Genomic DNA, 22,535 nt, shown 5'->3' on the forward strand with positions numbered 1-22,535 from the left:
TATAACACGTTTACCATAATTGTTTACTTTAACATACATGCACACACACCTTAGCGTGAGTAATCAACCAATGTTATATCATCAGGTCTCTCCGCTTGGCTCCCACATTAACTGAATGCAAATCTTAAAACATAATGGTTAGATACTGTAAATGTAGTTCATATAGGTATGCCAAATCATGATCAAGAGGACTCTATTTTGTCACATATATACGACATTATGTTTTGGATCTTGATATTTTCTTCTGAGTGGAACTGGTGTTTTCCATACAAAACAGTGGAAAAAGTGTCTTCTGTCTGAATCTGCTGCAGATCCCTGAGATCATCTCCTTTCGAGAGAGGCTGAACCTGTCCCACAACTATTCAGCACTGGCCGTGGAACGAATGCTTCTGGACTTCATCATGGAGACAACAAAGTGAATATGTTTGTCATAACATGGTCATTTCTAGATGACTGTAATATTGAAACTATGTTTCACGTCTTGAGTGAGTAGTATCTCCTCACGATATTGTTGCATGTTTTTGTAGTAGCAGTATAAAAAAAAGCAAAAGTATTGCCATTATGGTTGTTAGGTATTGATTCTTGTGTATCCATTGCAGTCCGGAACAGATGAGGGAACTGCTGGACTTTATGGAGATATCGCCAGAGAAAGGTACTACTAATAGGCTTTTTTTAGGGACGTTCAATAATTTCTCAGTCTCATTTAGAAACAACTTAGGCATGAGACAAATTTGATGGCATGAAGATAAAGTATGAAACCATTTATGAATACTCAAAACATGATTGTTGTCATTACTTGGCAGATGATGCCCTTTTGAATATCATATCATGTTTGATGAGCAATTCCTTCGTATCTCAACCAGAAATAAATGGAAGACTTAGTATGACTTTTAGCAGAACAAGGAGAGCCCTTAAGTTTGCTTGCACAGCTATGGTCACAGCTCCGTTGTTTTCCTTCTCTCTCACTTAGTCTTTAAACTCAAAATGGCATCACCAGCCAACTAATGATCACAATAAGTTTTGTATGTACCTCTAACATTGAAAGCGGTAGAATGGCTTCTTCTCAAATGCCTATTTTACCCTGTGGGGAGACGCTCTGGTGTGTTTCTATTCCGAGTAAGATAGAAATGTGTTTGTTAGTTTATTTCACCAGGGGAATCATTGTTGTTTACATTAAATTCAAACAAAGTTGCAAGAAATAACCAAAAGATTGAATGCAAACTACCGCGAAGTGAAAAGCTGGTAAGTTGAAGTATTTTTGGGCACGGTGCAGTTGGTTCGCCATTGATGTCTTTTTTGTATTAGTCCGCCGCAACGGTGATCACCCAAATAGCAGCGTTTTTATGCATTTTCACTGAATTGGCGTCATTGTAGATTGCGAAAAAGTTGTCACATGACTTTTTTATTTATTTGTATTTTTCAGAGACAGGAAGTATTGTGCTTTTCAGCATATATGGCGTTACCCCAGGAAAACTTGTTTTATTCAAGCAGCTTTGATTAAAAAAGCATTAAAAAATGATAATTTTTGTGTCTAAAATTTACATTTTACTATGTTTTCTACCTAAGATAAAGGGATAACAGATGATACTGAGAATTACATCGGAGAGTACAGTCAAACCTTCCTAGGCGACCACCTTGTCAACGCGACCACCTGGCCATGGCGACCGCTTTTTCTCGGTCCCGAAAATTTTCCCCATAGGCACAAGCATTAAGCTGCCTGCCCAAGGCGACCACCCTTCTAACGCGACCGCGACTGCCAGGAATTGGGACCGCAAAGAGCACAATCCCTGCTCATGGCGACCATGTTTTTCCGGCGTGTGGTGACATCGAATTTTGCTGTCGGATTTCGCGGAAATGTTTTTAAGACCTTGACGGACAAAAATATATCAAAAGCATTGATTCCTCCATGAAGTGTTTTGAGGAAACGTTCCCACTATAAACATTGTAAATACAAAGGATTGTGAATACTTAGATATCGATGTTGTTGTGCCCATCGTAATCTTATAGTTTACCGCAAGCTCGGTTCGGTTTGAACTCAATTTTCAAAACGATCACGTAGTGCATGGCGTCAAAAATTCAGATTTCACGGAAATTACTATCTATTTCTTGTATTTTCAACAAAAATGTGTCTCTGTCTTACTAAATTCCGCCGGAAAATGACTCCGCGGTGGAGGGCAAGACGTTGGCCGAGACATGTTGTTTCTTGGTCCGCGACGCCATCTTTGTTTCAGCGCGGCATAACGCTGACTTTTCTAAAACACAACGCTTCTGTGTATGAATATTTAGAACACTCTCATTATTGATGAAAATTATATATTCTTGTTATTTCCATGACTCTCACAAACCTTTATTGGGCGCTGCTTGCTTGTAATCGCCGACGCTGTGCGTTCTGCTCCACTGTTACCTTTCGATGCGGTCGCGTTCTAGGCGGCGGTATCACAACTTTCCGTTTTCACCCTTCAGTTGTCAGATCTAAAACTTTTTGCCGCTTTAATCCAGCGGTCGGCGCCCAAAAGAAGGCTGGGGTCAACAGGTGTTTTCTAGGGATTTGTCTCAGGCCTTAAAACCTAGATTTTATATGCGTGTGTGTTTGTGTACTCTTACGTGTGAATGCGAGAGGGCGCTGCAAGGTCATCAAGGCAAACATTTTTTTTAGTCAAAATTATGACGAACATTTGTTCACGATGTAACGGTATACAAATATTACAACGATAACGGAAAATGTAATTTCTGTAGGATCTTTCTGTCAATGAGAATTGAACCTGGTGGGGGTCATGCTGTCTAAAATCACATAATTTTCCATCCATCTACGTGGTACACGGTATTTGAACACCTCGAGCTGGAAACATGTAATGATTGGAATCCTCTTTATGGCGACCACCTGTCCATCATGACCGTTTTTGCTCGGTCCCCCGGGTGGTCGCCTTGGGCAGGTTTGACTGTACCAACAAACCGCTTTTCCATCCTACTTTTCTTGGGATTGTAGCCCAACGGCCTGAGGGTATCGGCCTACATACTAAATTGTAAAAGAAACGAGACTGTAAAGCTATGGTCACACTAAACTCACGTCGTACCTGCGATGGGGTTTCTTCCGTCATGACAGCGCCGTACGTCGTACGTTTGGGAAAAACCGGGTGCAATAGTTAACACATACAAAGTGGTGGTCACATATAACGTAGGTACATCGTACGATGGGTTTTTTTAGTGTACCTAGGTCAATCGCAGGTAAATCGCAGGTAAATCGCACGTAAAAGTAGCCATCGCCGAGCGTCCTACGTCGAAAAATACAGCTAAAGATGATTTTGAACATGTTCAAAATTTTCCCTCCGTCGCCGTACGATTTTTATTGCCCCCAATACAGACTTCACTACGGCCTTCTTTTTATACCAATGAGGTGAAAAATGTATACATTTCGATCGTTTTCTGATGGTTTCAGTTTTCCCTGATATTGTCGATGTTGTTGAAAAGTGCAGCCACCAGAGCACAGTGGCAACCGTTGTACAGCGCGCCCGCTGAAGAGCCTGCTTTGAAGGCTATGATTTTCCACGTGTCAGATCAAGTATCGCGCGCAGGTGATGCATACGATTGTTTCATGGCTATACACACGTGGGCTCATAATTATATCAGACCTCAGTCCCATCCTGTCTCTACTTTTAGTTTGCCAAGAGAACAGTTTGCGGATGGCCCAGAGAAAGACTATGACAGGCCAGTTGTATTGTCCATCAAAAATAAAGCACATAATAGGCATAAAACGTCAAACAAAAACTGAAACTGAAAATAGAGACAGGATAGGACTGAGGTATGATCTAATTATAAACCCAGGTGTATACAGACATAAAGCAATTATATGCGCCTGGTTCTGGACCTGACACGTAGAAAATCTAAACTTGCAAGCAGGCTATTCTACGGACGCACTGTTTTCTGGTTGCTATTGTCTTATGATGGTTACAATTTGCATCAGCATCGGCAATACATCAGGGTAACTGAAACCATCAGAACATGGTCGAAATTTATGAATTCGTCACCTCATCATTAGATAAAAGGGCCGCAATAAAGCCTAAATATGAGGCTATAAAAATCGTACGACGTTGGATGAAATTTTGAACATTGCCCGACGCTCTGCGATAGCTGATTTTACCTACGATTTACCTGCGATTTACCTGCGATTTACCTGCGTTGTACGGGAAATGCATCGTACGTGCATCGTAGGTACAACGTGAGTTTAGTGTGACCGGGGCTTAACTGAGAAAGAGATGAATATTGATAGGTATCAATTATTAAGATTGATACAAAATTTGCATAATTAGTGACCAAATACAATGATTCCATTTTATTGTGGTTAATGATGGGGATTTCATTCTTTCAGCATTTGAAAGTTAAGTAAATATGGACTTTTTTAGACATGAATAATGCACATACATGGCCACAGTTACATGGCATTGGTACAATAGCCTTTTTTGCTAAGATACGACTTTCATAATTTGAACAATTTGTGTTATTTGGGTACAGAAGGTGATCAACTGATATCATCTATGTAAATAACGTCCTTATTTACATGTGATCTGAGTTGTAAAATACAAAAACACTAACAGAGACCATGGACACCATGGCAATCTTGTTACTACTAACTAAAGCTAACTTTATGATAATACTTCTCCGCAGATGAAATCAAATGGGACCTTCTTAAGGACAACCGAGATATGACAGTTCTGTCATCTTGGGAACCGAAAGAAAGGTACTTGAATGATAACATGGTTATTGTTTTACATGTAGAATAGCTAATTATTTGTTGTTGTTTTCGGGCGCAATTAAAGGGTAGCTAAACTAATTTTTTGAAGAGCCAGAAGGCTCGAGTTCACGCCTCAGTAGAACATGTCATACCAAAGACTTAATAGATTTTTTTAAATGGTACATACTTCTGAAATAGTACGACCTTTGACCTATGTGACGTCAAAATGCGTCCACACGTCCCAACACAAATATACAGCCCATCGTATGAATATAGTTTGTTAAGCTGGCTTTCCCGATCAAGGACTTCCCCATTTGGATCGTAACTAGTAAATGCTTCATCTAGAGTCTGAATACGACCTTTTCTTTCATTTGGCAAAACGTAGTACTGACATACATGTACAAATAGTGGTGTGGATCTAAACCAGAGTTTAGGTTTAGGTTCGGACTCGAGTCCAGAGGTTTAGGTTCAGGTCCGGCCGGACCGATCCGCACCACTATGTACAAATGACCTGGGAGCTTTTCCTCTGACACAAGTATGTCAACTGGGGAGGGGGGCATCCGTCATGCTTTTCTGCATAGTTTGTAGCAGCTCGGGCAAGAATGGGACCCTTTTCACTTTCCCCAAGGGTACTCTGGAGGATCTTTGGTGTCGTGGTAAGCATTCCTGATTCCCCCGTCTACCCGTGCCCAGCTGGTGATAGACACCCTCCCAAACAGGCCCAATATCACTTTATAACGATACCTCCCATAGCGGCCCTGCCCTTTCAAGCCTATAAAATCGCTTCTAGCCTGTTTGGTAGGGTGGGAGTTGTGGAATGGAGATTGATGTCACAAATGTCGTAATCAGTCCAAACTGGGAAGTCCTCGATCGAGAAAGCTGGCTCAACAAACTCTATTCATGCAATATGATGCTCTGTAGACAGCTGTAGATGCGTGTTGGAACATGTAGACCAATTTTGACGTCACAAAGGTCAATGGTTGTGAGACATCGACACACCAGAACGCTAGTTTCGAATGCTGTGAAAGTGCTGATTTTTGATAGACTAATGTAAAACAAGTAAGAACTGGACGTTGGGTTATATTTAACTAACTGTAGGCTTTACAAAAGTTAGTTTAGCTACCCTTTACGAGGGGCGATCAATAAGTCCTCGGCCTCACCCAGAAATAAGGTGCACAAGTCAAATTTTGGAGCATAGTTATGAAGTATGAAATATTTTAGCAATATCCACCAAACTTGAAATCATTGTGATCATTACTTTGCAGATGACACTCATTAGGTGAGGTAGAAGGATAAAAACATGGACAATTGAGCTGTGACCTGAGGTGTGCAGGTCAGCTTGCTCTGCTGAATGTCAGATACCCACTTCTTTTTAGTTGAAATAAGAAGGGAATCTTTATCAAACATTTTGACAATGTCTTTGAAGATTTTATGCTGATTCATGGTATGAGGAACTTGAGCCAAACAGCTCTGATCACAGTGCACACTTGTTTTTCTCGTACCTTACCTACTAGTTCTCAAATGGACGTCGACTAAAAAGTATTGGCAACAATAATTTGAAGTTTGGTGGATATTGCTAAAATATATATTTATGCCCCACAATTTGAGTTGTGGACCTCATTTCTGGGTGAGGCCGAGGACTTATTGATCGCCCCTCGTAAAGGGTAGCTAAAGTAACTTTTGTAAAGCATACTGCAGTTAGTTAAATATAACCCAACGTCCAGTTCTTGCTTGTTTTACATTAGTCTATCAAAAGTAAGCATTTTCACAACATTCGAAACTTGCGCTGTGGTGTGTTGATGTCTGTAGATGGCTGAATACAATGGAAATTGCAAAATACTTCCGTACATTACTACGTTATGTACTTTCTACGTCCTTCATGGCTTTAGGAACATGACAGTTCATCTGCACACACGTTACCCTGGGAGCCCAGACTAGCACCGGGTCGCTACGATTTCCTTCGGCGGCCCAAAACAGGGGTCCCCCCCCCCCGAAAGTGCAAAATGGAACGAAATGGAACATTATGAAATGAAATACCAGTAGATAGAGAAATGTACACATTCAGAGTAGACAGGAACAGGAAGCAAATACATAAGATAACATGTTTTATTTCTTGAATCTGTTTGATAATAGTAAATACAACCTTTTTGCCGCGTTTGTGTGGCTAGATTATTCCCTGAAAATGGGAGCGCCGCGTGCAAAGAGATCCACCGCTCTTCCTTTGTGTTTACCAACTATCTGCAAATGAACTGCTGAAAATAGCAGGGAAAACAAACAAACGGAACTGAGTATCGAAGTAAGGACTAGATTATACGGAAGTTGGTGGTAACATTGCATCTCATAATTCACCAAGAGGGCATGAGGCAAGCGTAATTTTATTATTTATGCAGCATGTTTACATGTTGCAAATGGAGCCCAGCATGCAAACGAACCGCCAATGTTGCAAGCGCATCGGAACTGTGCACGTGGGCGAGCTACGGACAGGTTGAATCAAACTCCGACTTCCAAGTTTTATTTACATATGGTTTTAGTCCAGTACGTAGCATATGCATATCTCCGCAACAACGATTTTTATACAACCAATTGTTCGGCTGGTCGGCTGTCGGAGAATGGACCCCTCCTTTAATGATATGGAAATGCAGCTCTGCGCTGCGTCACCAATGTGACATTTCACACTCCATTCAATCACGGACGTGGACTGAGAACTACCTCTGGAGACATTTCTACTTCCTTGTTCACGACAAAACAAAGGGAGGGTGTGAATGAGCAGGACATGTATTTCACAGTTCACACAAGACGCAAACACGCTGTATAAATAATGAAATAGCGCTTGCCTCATGCCCTCTTGGTGAATTATGAGATGCAATGTTACCACCAACTTCTGTATAATCTAGTCCTTACTTCGATACTCAGTTCCGTTTGCTGGTTTTCCCTGCTATTTGCAGCAGTTCATTTGCAGATAGTAAAATCAAGGAAGAGCGGCCGAGCTCTTTGCACGCGGCGCTCCCATTTTCAGGGAAGAATCTAGCCACACAAACGCGGCAAAAAGGTTGTATTTACTATTATCAAATAGATTCAAGAAAAAAAACATGTTGTATTATGTATTTGCTTCCTGTTCCGGTCTACTGTGAATGTTACTATGTTCCTTACATGTATATTTCGCTATCTACTGGTATTTCATTTCATAATGTTACATATGTTTTAGTTCGTTCCATTTCGTCCGTTTCGCACTTACGGGGGACCGCAAGAACAGTCAGCCCGCCCAATCTTAATCAACGCTTCTGGGAGTTGTAGCCCAGGGGAGTGGACCGCGCCTCTTTTACAAGGGCCGGTCACTTTTGGGCTAGAACTCTCCCGGTGTGCTAATTACGATATCGGTGGGCTTGGAGCTCTGGGCCGCCGAAGGAATTGGCTAGAAGGAACTGGCTAAAAGGCAAGATAAACAGTCTGGTTCCCAGGATATGCACATGTTGGTGTTTTGAGCACTTTGATTTGTTCCCAGTATAAAAATATTAATGTCATTATGGCAGATATAGTACATGTAGGTTTAAGTGTTTACTCATCAAACCTACTGAATCTGGAAAGAAGACATCTGCACAATTTGTATTTTGCGATTTCCTTTGTATTTCACTATTTCGTTGAACTGTTTCGTAATGGTTGATCTTGAGCACGCTGTTGGCCTGTACAGCTTATGACATATCAGTCTTTTTTTTGCCCCACATTTAAAGAGAGCTGACAGACCAACAGATCGAGCAGTCCTTCTGCCAAGACAAGCAATGGCTCAGGTTACGCAGCCTCATTCTCAGGTCACTTGCCGCAGTCATACTTATGTCTCAACCTGCCCCGCTGGATGGAGAACATTCCCTGGACAAACAGGATGCCTCAAAGAATGGAGAGAGCCAGGTTGGAGATGGAAACACTCTGCTTAGTCTTATCCTAGAAATAAATGCACATGTCCAGGATGTGGAATGTCAACCCAGTTCAGGAAATATGGTATGTATTAAGTTTGTCACTTGTAAAAACTTTGTGGCTGCAGTCAAGAATATATGTAATGTTAGATGTTTCCATAGTTTTACCCCAGATAAGCATATCATCAGTCAGGCCTAGGAAAAAAAAATGTTGTGTTTCCGGTTACCCGACCGACCCTAGCAAAACTCCCCGACCCTAGCCTTTTTTTTGGTGTCGGCCGCTGGATTGCAGAAAAAAAAGAAAAAAAATAGGAAAAAAATGGACTTGGCAGAAGTTTTGATAGCCGAGCGGCGTCGCCACTCCCGACCCCTACACACGTAATCTGTCGAGAAATCAGAAAATCGAGATACACACCACATTTTCGGCTTTGCATAGTTTGTAGTTACGGGCGTCGGGCCGCCGTCTATCGTCGGACAATCACTCTTTTGTTTCTTGCTATTGTTGTGCTTGCAAACAATCGATATCGGTGCCTTTGACATACGTTGATCTCATTGAAAACCTGTTTTTTTTTTCAAATCTCAATCAAAGAATACCAGCGAAAAATTATATATGAAGACTTTACGTATTTGAGCCGGGGATTTGAGCGCCTACGCTGTGATTTGCGGCGATTCGCCGTCATTTGTGGCAGTATTCGGCGGAGAATCTATTCCTTTAAATAAAGGATTTATTAAACTAATACACACGACTACAAATTGAGAAGCTACTAGGAGCTTTCAGATGACATCCGCCATCTTACTTCAGCTATCAGAGGTGTCACGTGACATAGGTGTCAAAGGTCACCCAGGTCACGTGACTGGACGAGAGAGTTGTAGATTGGAGGGAGTCTGTGGCGTCCTTGGTCACGGTTGAGGGACGGAGAGCGGGACCTGATGTGCACAGCTTCCTTGACTCCCCGTTCAAACCATCTGCTTTCTCGGTCCAAGATGGTGACCTTCTTCGTTGGTTGGTGTTTGTATGTCTGCATGTGTTGTGCAACCGGAGAGGAATCACGCTTGTGCTCTGAAATCCTCTTTTTGAGGGCCCTTTCCGTCTCGCCCACATACTACGCCGCATGTGTCGTCCGGTTTATCCTTGTCCTTAGGAGCAACCAGGAGCCTCCTGATGGTGGTGTGGGGTGTACTATGGACAGCCACCCCTGTTTTCCTGATCTTCCTGCTGATTCCTTTAACCTTTTTCCCGTGAAAATTTTGCTTACGTAGCGTAAATGAATCGAATTTTACGCTGTGAAGTGAAACAAAACTGAGCGGCGACCGCCGGCTTCCGCCGGAGCCGCCATCTTTCTTGCTCATTAATATGCGTGATTCTAAGGACTGATTGGTTTGCGTCATGAAATGATGTGCTCTGATTGGTTGACTGCAGGATGACCAAATGGCGGGAATTCCCCTACACATTTCCGGCATCTGGTCAATGTAGATCGCATTTGTGATGATTGAAGTAGTTTTGTAGCGACCTTCGGAACATTATTGATTTTGAAAAATTAACCAAGCATTTTCTGATGGCAAAATTCAGTTAATTTCCCTTCCCAGGCGGAATTGGATGAGGTTTGGCGGGAAATTGTGGTGTAATGTTTACTAATAAATGTAGTATAAAATGAGTTATATAATACAGGTTTGCTGTTGATAGCTAGACCAGTTAAAGTTTTTTTAGTTTTTTTTAAATAGTTTTTATTGATAGTGCACTATACTTCTATATTTCAAATTCATTACATTATTGAATGAATAGTCATTATTTTTATTTACATAATTGGGCTTGATCTCCTTATCCTGTCTTTAGTTTGTAACATTTGAGAAAGGTTCCAATTGCAATTATTATAGAATAAATAAAGAAAGTTTTTAAAATGTGGTATATGAGATGACAGTGAGAAAGCAACTGGACAATGACGTAGATTATTGTATTAAGTGATTATCATACATGTATATTCTTAATAATTTACCTGTCACTTTTCCAATTGGTAATTTTATTCCGGGGGTACTTTTATTAGATTTTGTTCACCCCCCTCCGGACAGCGCATGTTTAACCACATGCGAATTGAGTACAATGGTGAGGAGGTTGGCCCAAGCACTGTGAGTGTGAGGCCAACAGTCAGTGCATTGGATGTCAACAGTAAAAAATAATAAAAAAAGTGAATCCCTACCTACCGACCCTAATTTTTTTCAGGACCGTAACAGGAAACACAACATTTTTTTTCCTTGGCCTCAGTGTACTTCACCGATCATAGATACAGACAGTATTATATATAGTTTGAGGAGATTATATTCACCCCCATTATTGACCCTATACGTGCTATCTGTGAGCAATTTTACCTCCATTCTGCTTCCTCGGCCTCACCCATGAATAAGGTGCACAGCTCAAATATGTGCTCTTATATAAATTCAAAGCACAAGGGCTTTTATGAACGTCTACCAAAATTCAAGTCATTGTGATCATTAGTTTGCAGCCAATACCCAGTAAGTTGAATGAGGTAGAAGGATAAAGACATGGACAATTGAGACTGCAACCTGAGGTGTGCGGGCCAACTTGCTCTGCTGAAAGTCAGATACCCACTTCCTTTTAGTTGAAATAAGAAGGGAATGTTCATCAAACATTTTGACAAGGTCTTCAAAGATTTTATGCCGATTCATGGCATGAGGAACTCAACCCACACAGCTCTGATCAGTTCAACCTTGTTTTTTTCGCCACTTACCTACTGATTCTTAAATGGACATCAACTGGAAAGTAATGACCACAATAATTTGAAATGTGGTGGATATTGCTAAAATATGTCATACTAAATGATTATGCCACTAAATGTGAGTTGTGTACCTTATTTCTGGGTGAGGCCGAAGACTTGATCACCCCTCTTAGTTACACTTTGGAATTTGTGTTGTCTTTCCAGTATCTGCTGTGTGGTCCTGTTCCCACCAGAATGAAGGTGTACCTGGATGGACAGCACCACATCCTCCTCACCAGTATCTTCCAAGTAGCTGTGGATGTGCACTCTTTAGAAACCAGTGACCTCAGTGAGTTCAACTGTTGTTTCGTTTTTTTGTTTCAAGGGATCCTCATTTGAGGGGAAGCATGATACTTTTTCAAGTAGCTAGTGGTAGTGCAATGCGGCTTTGCTACAGCTCGCGTTTTTTGCCAAGCACACCGGGTCACCTTTACTCTTCTCTAGTGTGTTGGGTTCTTTTACATGCAGAGGTTTGATGCTTGAGGCTAATTCCTTTAGCTCCCTAAGGCTTATACACGGGGCCGCCGACTTTACGTCATCATCCGAAATGACGAATGCAATCCCTTACAACATGACCGAGCTCGAGTCGACCCCTAGGATCGAACTCGGGCCCTAGGATCGACGGAATTTGATCCTGATGGCAAAGCAACTGTCAAGTACACATTAAGGCACAGACTCACCTAGTCTTCTGATTGCAAGATTGAATAGCAGCTAGAAGTCTGTGTGAAAATGCAGAACTGATCAAGCATATTCACTAATGAGGCCACACCAATTTTGTTTGTTTCTAGGAATCGTCCTCCTACATTTTGTATTTCCACAATTTGGAAAAAAAAGGACCACACCTCCCATCCACAAAATTCAATGTAGTAACTACTCCGGCACAAACCATGCAGTCTGTTTCCAAAATGATACTTTTCAAATGACAACTTCATCATCATTAACACTTTCACATCCGACAACACACATCACATACATGTATGCATCACATTCCATTATACTACACTACTCAACTAATGACCTGTAAGTAATCATTTTCATTCAGGCGAAAATGGCAGCTTTTTGCAGAAGCACTAGTCTTGTTTTTACTAAGAAAAATTACAGAACTTTCAAATTGGTACATACAACTGCAAAGAAATGTTTTACCATATGCATAATAGTCTAGGCGATTGGTGCAAAATATAGGTAGAATTGTTCAAATTGTGGTAAAAGCATGAAACTTGGTATGATGAACCCTGAGTATGTACTTAATAGTTTCAAGGGTGGAGCCAATTCCAAATGCATGTTTCTTAGCAACGGTTGCTAGGAAACCAATTTTTCCTAAGAAATAGCTACATTTCTCGCTTCTGTGCCATGATACTTTACTCTAGAAGGCTAAATTTCGGCAAAGATATGCAACTAGTAGCTCTTCATATAATGCTGTGTGAATAGTGGGTCTGAAACAGTACAATTTCTTGTAAAAGGGCGTTTTGGGGCAATTTTTGACTAAAAATGTCTATTTTGGGGTTCTTTCTGACTATTAGCACATCAGTAACCTTAAAACTGGCTTCAAAATAAATCTTATGATCCTCTCTTGAATGCACCATATTTTAATTATTGATTATATCATCATTATTTAAATAGAAAAGGCCGTTTTTTTGCTACTTTTGACCAAAAATGTCTATTTTCGGGTATTTCACTATGATACTGATGTCCTATCTTATCAAACAATGTTGGAATTTACTACGAACATACATTTTAGGATCTTTCACATGTTGCATTATACTTATTCTTAGAATTCCATAATTAAATTTACGAAACTAGCTGTTTTGGGCAATTTTTGACTAAAATGTCAATTTTGGGATACTTTCTGATATTAGCACATCGGTAATAATATCAAAATGTTCTTTGAAATAAATCTTACGATACTCTTTTGTATGCACTATATTCAAGTTGTTGACTTCATCATCTCTTTTAAAAATCAAAATTGCTGTTTTTTTGCCACTTTTAACCAAAAATGTCTATTAAGGGCACCCTCCTTTAGCAGTGCTGAAACCCACTTGGGAAATGCTCGGCAAACCCTCCCGGTCTGATCCCTGCTCTTTTGAACAGACATTTTTGGTATTGGGGTTCACTGACAGTTGCTCATGAATAATTAAAGAACTAGCCTTATTAGGCACAAACAGCCATTATTTTGTTCTGGACCCAAACAAGTCCTTACAAAGCAGAAAAACATAACTACATAGTCTTAGTACCACAAAGGAGTTAATCTAAGTCAATCACTTTTTCATTATTTACAAATACATAGTATAGTGACCTTAATGTGGACACATAGTATGCTTATTTAAACCGTTAGAGATAGTCTCATCCTCATGAATGCTGACCTGCTGCTGCATTTTCAGGTTGTCAAGTATCAAACGTACAGGGGCAGGGTCAGAGGACTTCAGTCATTGTTAACGAGCCATAATTGTTAACTGCAGAGGATCTTGCATTGCTTGAAAGCAGCGTTTTTAAATCAGTGCTTGGTAGTTGGCTCTCTCGATTGGAGACTGTTGCTTGCTGGAGGCTGTTGCTTGTCAGGGACAGAGCTTAATTGTTCTGGGTTTTTATGCAGAACATCTGCGGTACTTCTCTCCCATCTCAAGTGTGAAAACTATCCCCATTATACTTCATTCCCATTTTTGTCGCCTGAAATTTCAAATTAAATTTGCCGTTCACAAAATGGTGCAAATGACCGCAATGTGATATAATTTATATGAATTTTTGTACTTTGTAATATCTTGACAGTGTTGTGTCAAGTATCATAAGTGAACATACATTTATCACTCCTGCTTTTGATGTGTTTTAATCACTGTACAGTATTTTTAAATCCAAAGGCAACGCTGCAATTTCCTATAACCTGCTCATCTCGGCTTCATACACAAAAACGATGTATAACAGTGTAACAATAAGGTAAAATTGGAACAGCTTCCCAAAGTTGGCACAACATAAACCATGCATTTTGAAAAGTTATATGGCCCCAAAGTGGGAATATGTCCAAGCCAAGGAATCCATGTTGACCATTAACTTTTCTACCTGTTAGATCTGTAACCAAGTAAATATACAAGATGTGAATGGAATCCAAGAACTAGATAGTGGCACTAAATAGTGCATCCAGTTGCAAGGAGGTTGCACCATCCTTTGTATCATGCTTACGATGAATCAAGAAGGTCAAATTGGATTTTCTTTCCTTAGAAATTAATTTCAACTAATACAGTTGTACAGTGCAACACCTTTTTCATAAATTGCAGTCTAATTTACTTTTAACGACAATTAATTAGTGGTGTTTTGTATACTTCCCACCAATTCCTGCAATATATATTCCACAATACACATCCCAGATGGCTGACTGTGGGATGTGGCATATCGGCTTATCACGTTAATTTTGAAAGTGCAGCAACTGTACAATTTGATCAGTAAATTTTCTTTTATTGAGTGTCTAAAAGAGTAGAACATGAGTCTGATTTTCGCAAAGTCAGTGCAACGTTTTAGATTGTGTGATAAATACTGTTGAACCATTGATGCAAATATTCGCTTCAAATATGGTGCTCAAACTTAATCAAGCTTTAGTGTTTTTGTAAAAATGCTGTAGATCAGTCAGCCATCTGAGATGTGTATCGTGGAATGCACATTGCACGGAATGCTGAGATATAATCCACCACTGGGCTAAATAAGACACTTAACTACCAAAAGCATTATTAGTGAACAAAATCGCCCATAATGTCACTTTTTCACCAAATTCAAGGGCATTGTCAAAACTATCTGCACGGAATATTATGAGAATCTTTCAATTATATATTTGTACCAAGTTAAAACCCAACCACATGGACTATCATGGTACAAAAGCCAAAAAATGTACATTTTTATTTTTAAAAATTGACAAATACATGCAATAAAACAGATTTAGAAAGATTTCTACTCAAAAAAGAATCCTCACGTCTAAAGACATAGGTCTTGGTTACAACTATAACAAATTTCGTGCCATTCTGTCGCAAAAGTAACGCATCTTAAGGCAAAAATGCAGACACTGGCTCTCCAAAGCACCCGTTGCCAAGCAACAGAAGTTGCCTAGCAACAGTTGCTATGTAAGAGCAGGTTTCTAATGGCTCCGCCCCTAGAATTGCTTCTATTGTTGTATAGAAAATTTATGCCAAGTTTCATGCTTTTACCTTAATTGAATCATTTCAACAACACGTTTTTAGATAAACTCTATTATGGGAAAGAACCCAAAAATAGACATTGTTAGTAAAGAATTGCCAAAAACGTTACTTTTTCACCAAATACAGGGGTCTTCTCAAAACATTTTGCAAAGTGCGATATGACAATCTATCAATTACATATTAGGTAAGTAAGTTCAAGCCTAATTACATGAACTATCATGGTACAAAAGCACAAAATGTACATTTTTTATAAGAAAATTAGAAAAACCGCATGAAATTAACCAGATTTTAGAAGTTAAGTAATTCTAAAAAATATCATGTCTAAAGATATAGGTCTTGGTTACCACCATAACAAATTTAATGTCATTTGGCCTCATAATTAAGACACAAATGCAGACATTGGGTCTCTAAAGCACTCGTTGCCAAGCAAAAGAAGTTGCCTAGCAACAGTTGCCATGTTACAGCTGGTTTCCAATGGCTCCACCCCTAGAATTGTTTCTATTGTTATATGGAACACTTATGCCAAGTTTCATGCTTTTACCATAATTTGAACAATTTTTGCACCAATCGCCTAGACTATAAGGATTGAGCTACAAACTAACGTCTGCATGGTTGATAACTACTTATTGTCGGTAGTTATTAGAAAATAATTCCTTTTGCCTACTTTAAGTTTCAAAAACATTGATTTCGTCAATAGGTGAGAGGGGCAAAAAGTATGAGTTGTTCAGATTTGTGTGGGTCATTTCTTGTACTCCCATGCAGATCCGTGCAGACATTGTAAAAAGATCCAGCAAGGACTTACATGTACCTCATATTTCTGATCAGGAAGAAAGAGGTTTGAAGTTGACCTACATACAATTTTGTTACATGTCAATTGCCCTCACTTTTCCCCATGAGAAACCCTCTGATATTCAAAAGGGCGTCACCTGCAAGAAAATGACAACATTGAATCAAATCTTGGTAGATGTTGATAGAAGGCGTTAGTTTATATAGTTATATTATAACCCAAAATGTGAGTTAAGGCCTTTATTCCAAGTGGGGCCTACAACTACTGTAGTACAAGTCTGTTTTTCCCTGTTATCGCTTAAAAGTCTGAGGCTGGAAACTTTGCTGATATAGCAGGTACACCATGATCATGTTAACACCGAATATGTGAATATTTCTTTATCAGCCATTAAGCTTATTCTGCCTTTCTGGCTTTGTGAAGGAAATAGTTTAACTTAAAGTCTGAGTCTTTGCATTCTTTTGGCATATTACCAACATTATAACAATTCTTGATTTTAATTAGTAATATGCTTCATGGTCATATACTCCATCTGTCTCTTATTAGCAGGTCAGTCCCAAGAACTCCAGGAGCAGATATCAAGGAACTTTGACTGTATACTGAAGACCTTGGAATGTAAGTGTCTCTATATCAATATTTTAGTCAAAGGTAAAAGGAATTTTGCATACAAAGTAAGATGTTAGGCATCAAACTTGACATTCAACATGTATATGAGTTAATTCATTATCATACAGGCACTGCCTCTCTAAAGTTTGAAATTTTAAGAAATTCTGTGGTGATCCCATCATGTACAAGTTCAAAGTGATTTCTTACCAATGGATTGTGCAAAATAGACTTCTGGCATTTTATCATGTAAAACGTCAAAAATTTACAATTGGTTTGGCTGAAAAAAATGAAGAATGAATTTTACACTGCCAATACCTTTCTGTGCCTCTACAAACATGTTTTTAAGCTTAAAAACGAAGGTTTGGCAGCTGAAAAATGGGTGGAAATTTTTTCTCTGTAAAGTTGCAGATTTCAATTAGAAATCATGTAAAACGACTTATAAACATGTTCTAAGCCGAAAAAAATATCATTTACAATTGGTTTGGCAGAAAAGTCTTACATTGCTGGTCATAAGAAATCTCAACAGGCACAACAGAAGTTCTGGGAAGTAGGAGAATGTCCTTTGGGAAGTTTGGTTTTCATACCAGGGCACCGGAAGCTGAAATATATGTTTTTGGCCTGAAAATGGCCAAATAAACTCAATACAATCATTATCTTCGCCGTGTACTATAGTACTCGGGGAAGATTATGTTTTTGGTTGAGCCAGCTGTTTGGTGGGTCTGTATGTATGTCAAGAGCATAACTCAAGAAACCTTTGATGAATCTTTATGATTTTTGGTAGGTGTGTAGTGGTTGTGCAAAGGAAGGTCAAGTTCAAAAATCGTTCACCTGGCGTTTTCCAACAGTACTGCAGCGGACTTTTGATTTTTCTGTGTTTGCATGTAGGCAAAAAAAGTGACGGAAACGTTGATGGATCTCAATGATTTTTGGTAGGTAGGAAGAGATTGTGGAAACGGAGGTCAACTTTAAAAATGATTTATCTGGCGCTTTCCTACAGTACTGCAGCAGGCTTTGTGTGTGTGACAGTTTGTATGTCGCCAGCATAACTCGAGGAGCTATTGACGGTTATGCATGATATTTAGTGGATAGTTAGGGGTATCAAAGGGGAAGGTCAAGTTCGATAATGGGCCTCCTAGCGGGTATATGAGGTACTGCAGCAGAGCTTCAACGTTTGAGGCCAAATTTTCTGGAGGCGTCAGGTTCATGATTTTTAGGTAGTATATAGCGTCTGGGACTGCAAGTGAGTGGTGTGAATTATGGCCCCCTAGCTGCTCGTTTGGAACTGCAGTTGGCGTTTTTGTTAATACCTTTGGAGACGAATAACTTCAGCAGGGATTGACGGATTATCATAATTTATGGCATATGGATAGTTTCGGTGATGCTTTACATAATTGAATACTTGTCATGCAAATAAGACGATAATTTGCATAATAAATGAGTAAAGTTTATTAATCCGCCAAAAGCTTGTAGTCGAATTCCATGCAAGTGCTATGGTAATGATTTTTAAGTGGTGTATAGCTCTTGGGGCAGGGAGTAATTGATGTAAGTTTAGACCCCCTAGTGGCTTGCTTAGAACTGCAGTGGGCCTTTTTGATGTTATCTTTGGAGGCGAATAACTCGGATATGGTTTGATGAATTTACATTGTTTTGGACAGGTAGGTTATTGAGGTAATGCTTAACAAAAAACGACGTAAGAAATTGTAATCAGGGGCTAATTAAGTGATGAAATAGGCTTGTTCATAATTATTACCTCTTGTCGACCTATATCTAAGGACAACACCTGCTTGTCAACAGAGCTGTGTAAAGAGATTGATGCTCTCTGGGGTGACCTCACTGCAACCGGCCAAATTACACTCCCGCTGTGAATGTAGCTAAAATAAACAAACACAGGACTGTGCGGGGCAAGTCAAAACAAACTTTGGACACGGCTTTTCTGCTCAAGTGTGTAAATACAGGGCATGTTGCAAGAATTCTTTACGCAACACTTATGAGAAAACAATGAAAATGTTGGCGATCGATGCATATCAGGAATTTGTGCAAGCAGCTGGCACTACAGAATGCATTTTACTAAGCTTTATGTGGTTTGTAAAATGCCGTTGTATATTCACACTGGATGTGGACCACAGTCCTTCGTAGATGAGAGTAAGAAAAGGTTCTTGCACAGATAGCGAACATCCTCAATACCAGGATAATCTTCAAAACAGATCCGTGCTACCCATCAGGAGCGCTAGCGTTGTACGTCTATAGGACCAACCCAGAAGCAGACAAGCACAATGTGCAACACCTGACTGAACTCCCCTCCAGGGTGTTTCAGACAGAGACACGAAAAAAGATATCCTAAAACAGTAACAGGTCTCGCAAATCTAACAGTCTAAAAAAAACACAAGTGAAACAGGAGGCTTGAGAGAGATATTGTCAATAGCAGTAGGGACAAGAGTCATGGTCACTGCCAACGTTAACGTTTCAGACGGAATTGTCATTCGCAACAGCAGTAGGCATTGACCGTAAACACAGATCATGATGTCCACACCATCCTCGTAAGATTCGACAGTGAAAGCAAATGCAAGAAAGATTTACCCAAATGCGGTACCCATCAAAAGACAATGTTCAGTTCTCCAACGGTTACGGCAAGCGGACGGTCCAAGCACAACGAGAACAGTACCCTCTGGCATGGGTTGTACATAAAGTTTAAGGTAAATCATTGGAGAAAATTGTTGTCCCCTTTGAGCGCAAAGGTAGTTTTTCCCAGGTCAGTTATATGTTGCCTTAAGTCTATTGGGATTTAAACCGCATGCAATTACAATACTGTAAGCCAAAATGTATAATCTTAAATAAATGGAACGCCTAGAACAGCTGCCTGTGTTAAAGGTTACACAACAACCTAACACAGAAGTCCACGATACTTGCATGATGTCAAGTTCCTGAATATACTCCTACGCGGAACATCTAGAAGACATGAGAGCTGACAGATCAACACAACCGGTCGATGTCTTCTGTTTCGTGAAAACCTTCCTGAATGGCCAACAACAGACTAAACATTTTCTGCCACAAGCAACGACATTTAGAGCAGACAGAAATGGAACAGGAGGGGTGATGACCGTTTGTACACAAGACGTCAATCCTACACAGGTCCATATTTCAGCCGATGGAGTGAAGTTCAATTAGCTACCACGCACAGTCACCAAACTATAGACCACAGTCAACAGCATTAACATCTTCAAACCACACTCCTTGCCTGAAGCAGCCTTGATCGATAGATTACAAAAACTATTTTTTTTAACTTTCAAGTGACATCTTGACAATTTTCCTTGGTGATTGCAATTTCGACCTCTTTTTTCCCAAAACCTTATTATCTGTAACGGGACAGTTCAAGCTCCCACCGCTGACAATAGTACCCTTCTAGATCACGTTTGTAGACATGTACAAGACATTATCAGAGTTACTGTTATGGACACATACTATACAGGCAACGACATGGTCTGTGTTGCCTTGATGATATAACATTAACAACAAACTGCTACTTAAGGTAATCCTGCCATTATACACAAAGCTACTTTTTTAACATGTTAACCCTTGGCACATATAATTCGAACGCTCTTCTAACGACAGCAATACTTACCAAGGCATTGCTTGTAATATACATTTCCTATCTGTTCATTTCCCAAGATAGACTCAAATTAACATATGAGGTAACATTTATAAACATAATAGATTTTTAAATTGCTCTCTGCACTCTTTATAGAAACCCTTGCTTATTCGGCGAAGATATGTGTTCGTGGAACTCTAGTTTTAGATGCATTTATAAAAAAGGATGAAGAAGAAAAAAGAAAAAAATATCTGTGGCAGGGGTTTTTCTAGAAAAATTTAACAAGAGGGAGCATACACAGGTGAGGGAGCGAATTCTATGTATTTAAGGAAGAATCAATCGCTGAGGAAGGCTGTATGCTGGGAATTTAGCTAAAATCTGAATTCAACAAGGGGGCGTTGGGCTGAAACAAGAGGGTGCAGCGCCCCTCTTTCCTGATTTAGATGAACCCCTGTGTGGGTATGTGTTTACTCTACCGGTATACCAAATTTCAGCTCATTTGGCCAAGGAATGACCGAGATGAATTGAAGATTTGACTGGAGGAGAAGAAGAATGTGACCAAAAACAATAGATTTTACCCGTACTGTGGTATGGGTGAAATATAAAAACTAAATGAATATAGGTCATATACAAGCACGTAATTAATTAATTCGTATACATATCTTTGAAAATGGCCAGACACTGCATGGGCAGAGACATTTTTGACTGTAACATTTTTCTCTCTAGATGTTCTTGACTCCATGGACACACCTATTGCCACACCTGGCAGCCCACCTCAGGTGTACCCACAGGTGCTGCAGGGGCTGGTGCTGCTTGTGGAGGTCAGTACCGATAGGTCACTACATCATGTTGGAGGTCAGCTTAGTAGTATTGAATCCATCACAAAACTGCATTTTGATGAAGTAGAGAGATGGAATTGCATTTATTACAGCAGAAAAAACAAACATACAAGCTATCAAAATACAGGCATGGACCACGTGTAAATGTAAACAGGCCGGTACACGTCCTGTTGGGGGACCTAAGTGAAGGAGTGTCAGTCTTGGCTGACGTTATCATTCTGTTGCAAAAAGCATGTTTATTTTACAGTACTTTAAGTTTGTAAAAGAGCTAGATAAAGAAAATATTATTGTTAGTATATAAAGTTATTTTAGCTGTTTCTATGTGTGTTTGATGAAGTATTGGTTGAATAAAGATCAATAAAAAAACATGCCTTTTTTCTTACCAGTAAATCAGATGTATTGCAACACTTATCAACAACAGGTCTGTACTGATGTGCCATTATAGGTTATTTAGTTGACTAAAGCTTAATAAAAGGTCTCTTGACTTGAATTTCCAGACGCTTTGCTTGATGGCTCTTGTGACATCTCAATGTCAAGTGATGCTGAAGCCTTTGAAAGCTACCCTGACAAAAAAGAAAAAGAAGAAGAAAAACCCCACAACCATTGTGGTAAGAAGCAGAATTTTCAGTCTGTGGTATTATCTATTAGTAATCATCTACCTGTCAGCTATTCCAAGATCAGGTTGCGTCAATGGTATCCTGTATTGTGATGGCATTATTATTTTGTATTTATCACATTCTGTTGATATTTATCAAATATCAATATCCAATCAGTAGTGAGCCTTCATCATGTGTATTGCCTTCCAGCCACAGGTCTTTAATGACTACAAGATGTTTGTAGACAGTCTGGTCCAGTTTGGAGAGAAGCTACATAAATGCCTGATGGAAGTGAACACAGTCATCACAGGAGTAGATGTCAGTACTTTGGAAATCGGGCCTGTCCTGGAACATGCAGAGGTGATCATGATTTATGGTATAAGCCATCTTATGTCATACCTGGGCCGCAAAAACGTTTGATACGGGTGTTCCGGACTGCGTGATAATTTTCCGTATAACACGGGGTTCTAAGTTGTATCACACAGGCTTCCATAGAATATTTCAAATGCATTTTGAGCGCGCCAGTTGCGCGGCTGTCGAA

General features: G+C 39.8%; 1 protein-coding gene across 4 annotated transcripts in view; it reads left to right on the forward strand.

Annotated features, from left to right (window-relative positions):
- Positions 1-22,535, forward strand: part of LOC136427465 (N-alpha-acetyltransferase 25, NatB auxiliary subunit-like) — a 45,363-nt gene that overhangs the window by 18,694 nt on the left and 4,134 nt on the right. For 3 of the 4 annotated variants that reach the window (XM_066416369.1, XM_066416345.1, XM_066416361.1), the window contains 9 exons: positions 312-415; positions 600-652; positions 4,663-4,735; positions 8,458-8,722; positions 11,574-11,697; positions 16,914-16,982; positions 21,286-21,380; positions 21,896-22,006; positions 22,205-22,354. In XM_066416369.1, the coding sequence (XP_066272466.1) occupies positions 312-415; positions 600-652; positions 4,663-4,735; positions 8,458-8,722; positions 11,574-11,697; positions 16,914-16,982; positions 21,286-21,380; positions 21,896-22,006; positions 22,205-22,354 (1,044 nt within the window). The remainder of the gene's footprint in view (positions 1-311; positions 416-599; positions 653-4,662; positions 4,736-8,457; positions 8,723-11,573; positions 11,698-16,913; positions 16,983-21,285; positions 21,381-21,895; positions 22,007-22,204; positions 22,355-22,535) is intronic. The other variant, XM_066416352.1, reaches the window with a different exon arrangement.

This window comes from Branchiostoma lanceolatum, chromosome 1, assembly GCF_035083965.1.
Source record: "Branchiostoma lanceolatum isolate klBraLanc5 chromosome 1, klBraLanc5.hap2, whole genome shotgun sequence".
Taxonomy (NCBI): Eukaryota; Metazoa; Chordata; class Leptocardii; order Amphioxiformes; family Branchiostomatidae; genus Branchiostoma; species Branchiostoma lanceolatum.